Raw genomic sequence first — 13,197 nt, 5'->3', positions numbered from 1 at the left:
CATGCTCCCATACATCTGTTAGTCTATAAGGTGCCACAGGACTACTTTTACAGATCCAGACTAACCCGGCTATCCCTCTGACACTTGTCTGTCTTAAGTGAAATTTTGTTTTGCTTCTCAACAATAAGCAAGTACTATATTTAGGATCTCAAGTATCATACAGGAGTTAATAGTGTAACTTAAAATTAATTTGTAACAAACTCAGCTATTTTAACTTTTTGGTTTATTTTATTGCTGAAATGTACATTGCACAGTGTATTCTTACATTTCATGAAACTGGTTCAACACTAACAGTACAGAATGTATGGGCATCAATAAAACAGACAAATTAGCCTTACTCTGAACAGGCTAATTTTATTTCTTATGAATTAAGATAATTTTAATTTACCTTAAAATGAACTGCGATCAAAAACCGTAATTACTCAAAGTGACATTACATTTAAAAGAATTTAAAGCACAAGCTGGAATACATACAAATGTCAACTGGACATGAAGAGATAAACATTCAAACAGTATTCAAACTGTCACAGACACTACAGGCCCAGTATGCACACTTTGTATTCTAAGCTCTGCAACTCTTTTCAAGACCAGAAAGAAATAAGGGATTCAAAGCAGCTGTATACATAAAAACAGCATTCTGAAGGATTTGATTTCAAAATACCTACAATTTATTACTTACAGTAAACTATGAGTACAACATATTATGCTGCAGACTTCCACAAATCCTCAATTCTCATCTGTCCAAAGTGGCTACAGTACTCAACTTGCAGACTCTCTGCATTTTCAGCAGAAAAATTATATATCAGGTAAAATCCCAAAAGATTACAGATCTTTAGTTCCTTAACATCTGAGCATCCTGAACAAGACTTATCTGAATTTAGGACATGTGGGAGCCTACCTTGTGATTAAATGAAACAAATGCTTCATCAACAGACCTCAAATGAATGCTACATGAAATGCTGAATATAATTTTTCACATGCAGTATACATGCAACAGAATTTAGTTAATCTGAGAAAATTCTGTATTTATACCAGTCTGCGTATTACAAGAGTGCAAATGAAAGTACATTCTTTATTTCTTATTATTTAGACTCTTTAATTCTATTTCTTTTTTGTATAAATGCGCACAGTGTTACTTTATAAAATCACATCACTGTGAATGATCATTGTTTTACACTGTGTCCCCAGCTTACATCTAATTAAAAAAAATACACTCTGTTTATATAGGTCAAAATCTAGTATCTTATATCTTACCTTAAAAAACAAAAAGTGAAAACTAAAAACTAAGGTGACAACGAGTTCTACTAATGTTGTTGACTGTGGTCTGATCAGGATGATACGTTGCAGCAGTAACAATCACAACGGAATGCTGTAGGTAAGAGGTTGTTTCGTCATCCACTAACAGCTGTGATTGCACTGTCAAACTGAAAAAAAGGTCTCAATTACCTTTCTGAGTTTTGTGAATGCTTCCTGAAAGTCTTGATGCGTCATCTCATAGGTCTAAATAGCTGAAATTTCTCTGGAAATGTGCTATGTCACACCTTTAAAGATAGTTTAAAGGAACATTGTACTTAAATTTAAAAATCCAGAAGCCCTACATTTTGCAGCAAGTGTGGAAATTGCCAAGGACAGTTAACATATTGACTAGCTTCCTAATAAAGTTATAACATGAGTTATTAGTTTATTACACTATTCACCTCAGCCCTGACCCATTCAAAGACGTATTAAATTCAAAACCATATATTTAAATATTGAGAATGTAAGTTGATTACATTTATTGCTTCAGAAAAATCCAGCTAGACCTAGACTACAAAGCTCACTGCTCATAGCACTGGACTATCAGAACTTTTCATTTTTATGCACAGAATTTCGCAATGGGTCATGAAGACAACATTGTCAATTATCATCAAGGGCCAAGCAACTTACTGAACAGTACAGTTTTATGTACCGAGCTAACAAAAAGTTAGGTTCTGTGTATCTATTTGAAATTTATACTCAGGTATCTAAACCTATGAAAGTTAGCACATCGGTTTTCAACAGTCACAGGAAGACTTGTCAAATGCAACAAAAATGTATACAGATATAATTGCAAAATGCTTTTGCTTGAACACACATCTAAATGTATAACTTTCAAGAGGATTCATCAACAATTTTCTTTCAATTTGCAAAATATCATAAAAACCTATTTTACTAAACTACACAGAGCAACATTTCAGATAATCTTCTGTTATAATTTCACAAATGAACTAGTATTTAAAGTACTTATCCATTTAAAATGCCCTCAGTTTGTTGCTATACTAAATATATATTTATTTGTTGTAATTCAGACAGCAAAATACTACTGCATTTTCAAAAGCATAGTCTGTAAACTATACACATAAGACATGAAAAATATTGCACAAGTCAGAGCTCCAAGAGGAGGGATTTACATTTCTCAAGTAGAACATTTCAACTTTCGGCAGAAAAAAGCATGTGTGCTGGATTTCTAAAAAGCACATTATGTTAATTATTCACCAGGAACAATATTTAACAATTGTCTGACCAGTCATATTTATTAGTGAAACTGAACAGGTAAAAGGTTGCCTATTTAATGTATTTCAAAATAATGGAATAAATAGCTACTAGACAGCAACAGTATAGGGAGCTAAAATATTGCTCCACTGATAAATGTGGTAACAGTGAGCGTGCCAAAAGCACTCTACCCAAATCTGGAAACCCAGGTGGAAGGAAACCACCAGGCATTGCAGATATAGCCCCCAGTTCTAGGAAACTGTATTTCGGTAAACTCATTTTTTAAGTCTCTGAAACACTAGAACACGCTGGCAAAAGAAGAGGAAATATTTACTTCTGACTTTTAAACCTACCGAAATATGAAAAATGACTGTACGTGAAATAATAAGGTAACATAACAAACCTAACATCAAATATTAGAGAATAGTTAAAAAAAAATGAAAGTTTGGTTAAAAATCATTCCTATATATTGTAGGTCCATCATTTTTCTAAAAAACTATTTACTTAATCTAAATTAACAAAGAACTTGAAAACTCATCTTGGTCTGTTTATTGTACTCTACTCTAAATAATGTCCTGCAGACTTCAGAAGACACTTAATACACACAAAGATCTGGAAACTTCATCTCATAGACTGGAACGGATTGGTAATGAGCATGTCCAGCAGTAATGGTCATCGTTCCCGAGGGGCTAGGAGGAGGACTGTAAAGAAGAGACGAGAAAACAAAGCCATACAATTTAAGCTTTCATAAAAATGCACTTATGTAATCTGTTATTACTTTTAATTTCATAGAATATCTGCTTGGAAATTTGATATTAAATTTCTTTCCAGCCTTACTGTATCCTTTTCCTACATTTCTAATGAAGTCAAATTATAATGGCTGATTTTTATTTGTATCTTTGCCTGAATCACCAGTTTCGTTGATATCAACGTAACTATCAAGATAGGGCTTTTGATACACAATATTACTTCAAATGCAGAATAGATGTGCATGGCACTTCACAATACATAGATTGCTAGCTAATTCCTAGAGCACATACAATAAAGGAAAAATTCAAGCATGACAAATGTATGTATAAAATACAAATATAAAAATACTCCAGCACTGTGTTGCCAATATATATTTTCACATCTTTCAGCAAATATTTTTCAAACTTACGCCCAATTTGTTCCACAGCTATATAGGTGGAACTTCCTTAGGGACCCAATTAAACCCTAATTAATGGATACAATCCTCATGGAAGAGGTTCAATAATTTTAATGGAAAAAAACAAGTTTTATCCTTAACAGCAATACCTTTAATTATATGGTTTGGATAGAAAACAGGGGCTGACCTTTGTAAAACAAAATATTTGATGGGCTAATCTTGACACAGGATATTTTTCTCTTAAAAAAATCAGAACAGTAACAATAAAATCAAATGCTTTGTAAATGGGGCTATTTCAATAAAGTACATGAGACTGGCATCTTAAAGTAGCACAGAATTTTCTGACAACTATCCCTACTTTTAATTAATTCCCTTTTGTGCATAAAACGTTACCGAATGGTGAGCTCCAATATCTGTGCAAGTCTATCATGAAGAAAGTTTGCCTACAAAGAGAAAAAAATTAAATATTTTAATGATATCCTGTAAAACCACTGTACACAGAATGATTATGAATAAGAAGCCTTGACTGGTTTAGTGGAATATACTCTGAATTTCAGAGTTTTGCTTCCCTGTTGCAGCAAGGACTTAGTTGTGTGAATGCAAAAAAATAGCAACTGGGAGTTTAGTGACAAAACTGAAGTAGATTTTCATTTCTTAAAAGATGAGAAGGGGGAAAAAAAATGACCCTTCCAATGAGTTAAAGCATGTTGGCAGGGCCGGTGCAAGGATGTTTCGCACCCTAGGCGAAACTTGCACCTTGCAGCCCCACCCAGCTAACCCCGCCGTCCCACGGCTGCTACTCAGCCCCCACCCGGGCCCGCCCCCCCCCCACAGCAGCTACCCCAACCACCGCAGCTAACCCTCTCCCACCCATCCCCCACAGAAGCTAACCCTGTCTGGGTTTTCCCCTTCCAGCTCACCTCGGCTCCGCCTCCTCCACTGAGCACGCTGGAGCTGCTCTAATTCTCCTCCCTGCCCAGGCGTGCGGCGCCGACTGGAGGAGACAGAGTGGAGGCTGTGTGCTCAGGGAGGATGCAGAGTGGAGGTGAGCTGGGGCAGGGAGCTGTTCCCCTGTGTGCCTCCCCCTGCCCCCGTTACTGCAGGCAGCCCTCCCGCGCACCCCCCACCCCCAGCTCACCTCCACTCCACCTCCTTGCCTGAGGGGACTTTTAGGCGCCCCCAATCACTAGGTGCCCTAGTTTGCCTAAATGGTTGCACCGGCCCTGCATATTGGCGTGATCCAAAAGTGACATTTACTTGTAATTCCAGAGTGAAATAAATCATGGCTGTGAACCCAGTCACAAAGGCAGCAAAGGTAAAAGTGTGTTTAGTATGCGGAGGGTGGAGGACAAAGGTCTGGTCTACACTAGAGTTAGGCTGACGTAAGGCAGCTGACATCAACCTAACTCTGCCAGTGTCTACACTACAATGGTGCTCCACCCCATGTAAGTCACCCACTACATTGACTTAACTCCACCTCCGCGAGAGGTGTTGTGCTTAGGTCAATATAGCTGGAGTGTGGGGCACTGACAGCTGCACAGGGCTGACAGCTAGAGTCCCTGACCCCAGTGCTTATAGCCCAATCCCCCTTCCCATCCCATCCCCAATGTGCTCAGGGGTTGACAGCCAGAACTGTCAGCCTGGTGTAGGGCTTAATTTCGCTGTAGAGAGCCTACCAGCTCTGAAACTGACAAGTTTGTAAGTTTCACAGCTGCTATTATTTCACATTTCATCTCCAGCTCTGTCTGTCATCCTTGGGGCAGGAGGCTCCAGCTGTGAACCCTATGCAAGGCTGACAGGTGGAGCAGGAGAGGAAATGTGAAATCATAGCAGCCAAAAACTGACAAGAATGTCAGTCTGCTGGTAGACTTCCTGCTGTGAACTGAGCCCTGCACAGCTCACAGCTGGGGCTGTTAGCCCTGGGGCAAGGAGTTCCAGCTGTGAGCCCCATGAGGCTGTCATTGCCCACGCAAAGCCCCACTTCAGTGGGTGCAAGTACTCTTGGTGAGGACATGCACGATAGGCAGAAGGAGGGCAGCGTGGATACGAAAACAGCTGATTTATTGTCACAGTGGTTGTAGGTCCTGGTCTATTACTAGGGTCCTGCTCTATAACTAGGGTCCCTAGTCACTAAAGCAATACAAATAATAAATAGTAATAATAGCTCTGTGAGATGTAGGGGACCACTCAAGGTATAAGTAATTTTGATTTCCTACACAGATTAAAAATTCAGAGCACAGATGAAGGCAAAAAGGGAACAAGTTTTTTTTTATTTTTTTTTTAAACAGTGAACACTTATGAACCACCTTTTATCCTCGTGTCTCCATCACCACTTGTATGAAAGCCTTTGAAACGATATAAAATGTACCAAGTACTCACTTTTGTTTCACACTGTGCTGCAATTTCTTCAAAAGGTGCTTTTTGGAACTTTTCAATCACAAGACGCCTCTTTTCTTTTTCCTGCTCTTCAAGTCCAGTATTATCTTTTAAAAAAATGAAGACAGTTCTAATTTATGCTTATACAGACTTCCTACAACAAGTGAAATGACAATACATTAAGAGGTTTGTATGTCTTCATTTTTTATTACTACTACTTAAAACGAAGACATAAGACTAGAATCTTTTAAATGAATAGTAAAAAGTAGTCACAGCTTAGGCAGACTTATTGAATAAAGTTCTAGTTAGTCAAATTCCCTGTAATAATGGAACACAATACTTGAGAATCAGTGTAAAAAAGTGAACACAACATCATATCCTGTGGTCCCAACTCAGTTCCCACTGAGTCCATCAGCAGGAGTTTTGCCTGATGGGACTGCAGGATTTGCCCATTAAGTTATTGTTATTAGGCCAATTATTGAAGCACAATATTTGCAATGAAAGGGAGAAAGGCTGTGTGCCTAGCGCCGGCTGAAATACCGTCTGCCCCCGTTTCAACAATGGCCAAGAAAAGTCTAAACAAAACGTGTCTCCTGCCCCGCTCACTGTGAATTGGAATGCCCAGGGTTCACTCTGTGAAAATGTATTTCTGAGATTACTTTGCTTGTGGGACTTGAGAGAAAAAGTTATTGTTTGAGCACAGGAGGTCACCACAGATGCAGTGGAATGTGGTCCAAACTTCATCCAGTGGCTACGTTCTTGGGTTTATAATATTAAACTATGCAATCCGTTATCCATCTTTTGTTATCTTCTTGCCCTAACACTTGGGGGCAATAGGCTGAAAACAGGTGCTAAGACTTCGTGCAGCTTGTTTTTTTCAATATACTTGAATTAGTACCAATTCCCAGTTTTTCAAGTGTACATAAGACCATCAACTCCATATACTATTCACCTTTTTTTTTTTTTTTTTTTTTTTTTAAAATAGTCAGCCTAACAAATTTAACCTGAGACCGGAAAGTCAACTTCGACTCCTTTATTTTCATGCATAACCAGCAGTAAAGAGTTTGCCCACCAAGTTATACCCTCAGTAACACTCTGTTGTCTTGTAAGTATGTTCCAAGTTACACTGATATGTGCATGGGCATAGTTTGACTTGCATAATCTTTATTACTGACGGTGAGATGTTAGAAGGAAGAACTCAGCTGCATTTTCAGATCCCAGGTTAAGTTTGCTGGGTTGGCAGTTGGAAAAACTCCTTTTTAAATCATAACTGGAGCATATCTGACAACAGAACTCCTCTGAAGCTCATCATGCTAATTTCACACACTATACTCAGAGAACTCCCTTTGAGGACTTGACCGTTTGTCAGTATATTAAAGGTGATTTACAGATATTTACTTAACTGAAATTCGCACAGACTAAGGATAAAACGATGTGTGAATTGCTTAAGTGTTTTTCAAGCCTTGACTTGTAAAGGGAAAGTTCCAGAAACTGTTAAAAATAAGAATGTATTTACCAGCTTTTCAGTAAGTCACACCAGCTGTAGGTAAAGAGAAGAGTTCTCTAAGAAATGCTGAAGATCATTTAAGGGGTTTGTGGTTTCAAATCAATCTGCTATATGATGAAAAACCACTATAGTATTTTAAGTATGCTATAAAAGCAGCAAAGAATCCTGTGGCACCTTATAGACTAACAGATATTTTGGAGCATGAGTGTGTGTGTGGTGTTGTGTTGTGTGTGTGTACACACATGCAAGCAAGCTGAGATAATGAGGGTTAGTTCAATCAGGGCAGATGAGGCTCCGTTCTAGCAGTTGAGGTGTGAAAACCAAGGGAAGAGAAACTGGTTCGTGTAGTTGGCAAGCCATTCAAAGTCTTTGTTAATCCTGAGCTGATGGTGTCAAATTTGCAGATGAACTGAAGCTCAGCAGTCTCTTTGAAGTTGCGTCCTGAGTTTTTTCGCTGCAGGATGGCACCTTAAGGTCTGCTAGATGTGGCCAGGGAGGTTGAAGTGCTCTCCTACAGGTTCTTGTATATTGCCTTTCCTAATATCTGATTTGTGTCCATTTATCCTTTCCGTAGAGACTGTCCAGTTTGGCTGATGTACATAGCAGAGGGGCATTGCTGGCATATGATGGCGTATATTACATTGGTGGATGTGCGGTGAATGAACCGGTGATGGCGTGGCTGATCTGGTTAGGTCCTGTGATGGTGTCGCTGGAGTAGATATGTAGGCAGAGTTGGCATCGAGGTTTGTTGCATGGATTGGTTCTGAGCTAGAGTTACTATGGTGCGGTGTGCAGTTACTGGTGAGAATATGTTTCAGGTTGGCAGGTTGTCTGTGGGTGAGGACTGGCCTGCCACCCAAGGCCTGTGAAAGTGTGGGGTCATTGTCCAGGATGGATTGTAGATCCCTGATGATGCGTTGGAGAGGTTTTAGTTGGAGACTGTATGTGATGGCAGTGGGTCCTGTTGGTTTCTTTCTTGGGTTTGTCTTGCGTAGGAGGCTTCTGGATACACATCTGGCTCTGCTGATCTGTTCCTTATTTCCTTCTGCGGGTATTGTATTTTTGAGAATGCTTGGTGGAGTTTTGTCAGTGTTGGTCTCTGTCTGAGGGTTAGAGCAGATGCAGTTGTACCTCAGTGCTTGGCTGTAGACAATGGATTGTGTGATGTGCCTGGGATGGAAGCTGGAGGCATGAAGGTAGGCATAGCAGTCAGTAGGTTTCGGTATAGGGTGGTGTAATGTGTATCATCATTTATTTGCACCATGGTGTCTAGAAAGTGGACGTCCATATAGATTGGTCCAGGCTGAGGTTGATGGTGGGTGGAAGCTCTTGAAATCATGGTGGAATTTTTCCAGAGTTCCTTCCCATGGGTCCAGATGATGAAGATGTCATCAATGTAGCTAGTGGTAGAGAAGGAGCATGAGTGGACAAGAGCTGGGAAGCGTTGTTCAGGTTGGCCATAAAATTATTGGCATATTGTGGGTTCATAGCGGTGCCACTGATCTGGAGATATATATTGTCATCAAATTTGAAATAGTGTGTGTGAGGATAAAGGCACAGAGCTCAGCAGCCAGTTGTGCTGTGGCATCATCACGGATACTGTTCCTGACGCTTGTATCCATTTGTGTGTGGGATGTTGTGTAAAAGCCTCTGCATCCATGGTGGCTAGGATGGTGTTTTCTGGAAGATCACCAATGCATTGTAGTTTCCTCAGGAAATCAGTGGTGTCACAGAGATAGCTGGGATGCTGGTGCATTGGGTCATAGGCCAACGCATCTTCAGAGATCTACAACCATCCTGGACAATGACCCACACTTTCACAGGCCTTGGGTGGCAGGCCAGTCCTCACCCACAGACAACCTGCCAACCTGAAACATATTCTCACCAGTAACTGCACACTGCACCATAGTAACTCTAGCTCAGGAACCAATCCATGCAACAAACCTCATCCAACTCTGCCTACATATCTACTCCAGCGACACCATCACAGGACCTAACCAGATCAGCCACGCCATCACCGGTTCATCACTCCGCCATTCCACCAATGTAATATACGCCATCATAGCCAGCAATGCCCCTCTGCTTGTACATGCCAAACTGGACAGTCTCTACGAAAAAGAAATGGGCACAAATCTAGATATTAGAATGGATATACAAAACCTGTAAGGAGAGCACTTCAACCTTCCGGCACACTATAGCAGACCTAAGGTTGGCCATCCGTGCAGCCGCTAAAAAACTTTCAGGACCAGACTTCAAAGAGAGAAATGCTGAGCTTCAGTTCATCTCAATTGAACCATCAGCTCAGATTAAACAAAGACTGTGAAATGGTTGCAATTACAGAAGCCAGTTTCTCCTCTCTGGTTTCCACCTCAACTGCTAGAACAGGGCCTCATCCTTCCCGATTGACTACTCATTATCTCTAGCTTGCTTGCATATATATACCTGCCCTGGAAACTCCCATACATGCATCTGACTAATGGTATTCACCCATGAAGCTCATGCTCCAAAAATCTGTTAAGTCTATAAGGTGCCACAGGATTTCTTCTGCTTACAGATCCATAACACGGCTACCCTCTGACTTAGTTACTATGTCAGCAAGCTTTTCTGGCAATATTTCATTACTGGAAAAGTGTAAAATTGTATTGCCAATAATCTCACCAATTGCTTTCTTCAAAGCTTCAAAGGTGATTTCTCAGTATTATTGACCTAAAGGAAATAAGTGATTTTTAATTCAGTTGAACAACACAAACTGCTGAAATAAGTAATTGTCTATACTCACTATAATTTCAAAAGGGATTAGGAACCAAATCCCAATGGGCACCTAGTGCCCTAAATCTCTTCTGAAAAATGAGATTTGTTCCTCAATCAGTTGGGGCATAACATAAGAACATAAGAATGGCCATACCAGGTCAGACCAAAGTCCATCTAGCCCAGTATCTGTCTCCAACATGGCCAATGCCAGGTGCCCCAGAGGGAGTGAATCTAAAGCAATGATCAAGTGATCTCTCTCTGCATCCATCTCCATCCTCTGACAAAGAGGTAGGACACCCCCTTACCCATCCTAGCTATAGCCATTATGACTTCACCACCATGAATTTATCCATTCTCTTTTTAAACGCTGTTATATCCTAACCTTCACAACCTCCTCAGCTAAGGGGTTCCCAAGTCGACTGTGCGCTGCGTGAAGAACTTCCTTTATTGTTTTAATCCTGCTGCTTATTAATTTCATCTGGTTGTCCCTAGTTCTTGTATTATGGGACTAAGTAAATAACTTTTCCTTATCCACTTTCTCCACATCACTCATATTTATATTACCTCTATCATATCCCCCCTTAGTGTCCTCTTTTTCCAGCTGAGAGACATCTCTTTAATCTGAGAATTTTACATTAATTCCTACCCTTGTTCCTTGTCTTTTAACCAGTTCTCAATCCTTGAAAGGACCTTCCCCTTTATCCCATGACGGCTTAATTTACGTAACAGCCTTTGGTAAGGGACCTTGTCAAAGGCTTTCTGGAAATCTAAGTATACTATGTCCACTGGATTCCCCCTTGTCCACATGTTTGTTGATCCCTTCAAAGAACTCTAACAGATTAGTAAGGCACGATTTCCCTTTACAGAAACCATGTTAACTACTGCTCAACAGTTTATGTTTTTCTATGTGTCTGACAGCATTGCAACATTGAGTGCAACACCTAAATACCTTTTAACGTTTTTAGCCTAACAGAGTCTTTATTTAAGAGAAAGATTACTGTGAACACATAAAGTAGTCTTATATTTCTTCACCATCACAGTGACTCGCTGTGTGATTACAAATCTTTTGTCTTCTGCATTATATTGATGTTTAGTGAGCCACCTATTTTATTATAGACAGAGCTGGTAGTTCCAGCCATACTTATGGTTGCCTGACACTTCATTATTAAGACACATTTTTCAGTTGCCTATACGTTTACAAAATTAACTATTTGTGCTGAAATACCTCAGGTTGATTTACTTATTAATTTAGTTAAATTTCAGCAAAAAGAATTCAACAGCTTCTGGGAATAAGAGTAAGGAAAAATACATTTTACCTAGCACCTTCAGGCTTTTTTAACACAGACTTGAAATTTGCCACAGGGTGACCTGTGTGTTAGTATGTGCTTTCTGCTGCTGGGGAAAAAAAAAACAAAAAAAAAACCAAAACAACCCTGCCAAGTTATAAGCCTGTGAAAAACTGCAGTTTGCACATGCTCAGTTGAGACTTGTTAGCATTGACAGCTAAATTCTTTTTACATTTTTTTGCCTGAAGTGAGCATGCTCCACTGCAGGCCTGAGCAGGACTTTCCCTACAATTGCTGTTCTCGGCTGCTATGGGTGGCTATGGAACTGGGCACCTGAACAGAGAAGGAGATTCTGTTCTATGCTCTCAATACTCTCCCTACTGCAACCTAGGCAATGTGAAGGAGGAAACTGACTCAAATAGAAAGGACGCAAAAGCCTGACCTAGAATTCGGAGAAGGAATGCGGTGAAATACAGAGGAAGGAGCAGACTGGAACAAAGAACGTGGTGTGGTAAGGAAAGACTGGGGCTCAGAACAAGGGAAGTTAGACCCTAGGGACCGATTATGCCAGAAAACTGGGAGCTGGGTGGAGAAGAGGGAAGGCTGAGACTATGAACCAGTTTAGGGAGAGGATGGAGGAGGTGTGGGCACTGAGACCAGCTAGGCAAAGAGAATGGGACATTGAGCTAAGGGCTCTAACCATCCCAAGCTGCACACTTAAAATTAGTGTACACTTATGACCTTACTGTGAAAGTTACTGGTAACCCTCCTAACAACTAACGGTTTGGCCATTAGGGGGAAGCAGAAGCCTCATGTACACAGTACCCTGAACTTTTGAACTATCTTTTCTTTTGTGCCTCAAAGCAGAGAAAACTTGCCTCAAACCAGTTTTTACTAACCAGATAACAGAGTGCGGGGTTTGACACCTACCAATCAAGTATTAACACGCAAGGGTCTTTGTCTAAAAGTGTATAAAAGGTTTGTGAAATTTGTATGGACCAGAGTTTTTTGTACCAAGGTACAAGGCTCTCTTCTGCAGAATAAAGCATTTTTTCCTTATCTCTGTCAGGCTGTTATTGGCTCTCAGCTAGGCAGACCCGATATTTCAGTAACATTACTTTCTGTGCCTCAGTTCCTCATCACATAGGGGTGGGTAAAAAATAGTTAATATTTGTGAAGTACTTAGACACTATGCTGAGAACCCCATACAAAAGCCCATGATGAAATTAAAATTCTGTAGTCAGAGCAGGCTTTGAATAGTGTGAAGTAAAAAAGACATGGCAGGTCACAATTTTAATGAGGATGAGACAGAATACTATTCTTTCAATAAGCAACATCCCTCCTGTTCACTGAATGAGGAGGAGTCCTGTGAAAAACTAGAACGTGATAAGATAAGTAAAGACTATCATAATGCATATGCATGGGGGCACAGGGGAAGGAATTAAAGCTGCGCAGACACCCTTAGTTCTTGTATTTCTTAACTACTGAGCTTGAGACCATAATGTTCTTTCAACACATTTAGAATTATACACACAAAAGTTAATAAGAATTCAGGTAGGACATCAGCATTTACACCCCTGCTCTAGTGAAGGTGTAAATGCTGCTTCTCTTTAGCACTC

General features: G+C 40.2%; 1 protein-coding gene across 1 annotated transcript in view; it reads right to left on the bottom strand.

The window, feature by feature from the left end:
• Positions 1 to 206: 206 nt before the first annotated feature.
• EFR3A (EFR3 homolog A) overlaps positions 207 to 13,197 on the bottom strand; it is a 115,000-nt gene continuing 102,009 nt past the window's right edge. Inside the window, 5 exon segments of the mRNA XM_032795048.2 lie at positions 207 to 3,212; positions 4,052 to 4,101; positions 6,038 to 6,141; positions 10,200 to 10,235; positions 10,238 to 10,247. Of these exon segments, the coding sequence (XP_032650939.1) occupies positions 3,107 to 3,212; positions 4,052 to 4,101; positions 6,038 to 6,141; positions 10,200 to 10,235; positions 10,238 to 10,247 (306 nt within the window). The 3' untranslated portion in view covers positions 207 to 3,106.

This window comes from Chelonoidis abingdonii, chromosome 2 (genome assembly GCF_003597395.2).
Source record: "Chelonoidis abingdonii isolate Lonesome George chromosome 2, CheloAbing_2.0, whole genome shotgun sequence".
In the NCBI taxonomy this organism is placed as follows: Eukaryota; Metazoa; Chordata; order Testudines; family Testudinidae; genus Chelonoidis; species Chelonoidis abingdonii.
The sequence above is the reverse complement of the archived record's forward strand: the minus strand, read 5'-3'. Positions and strand labels throughout refer to the sequence as shown.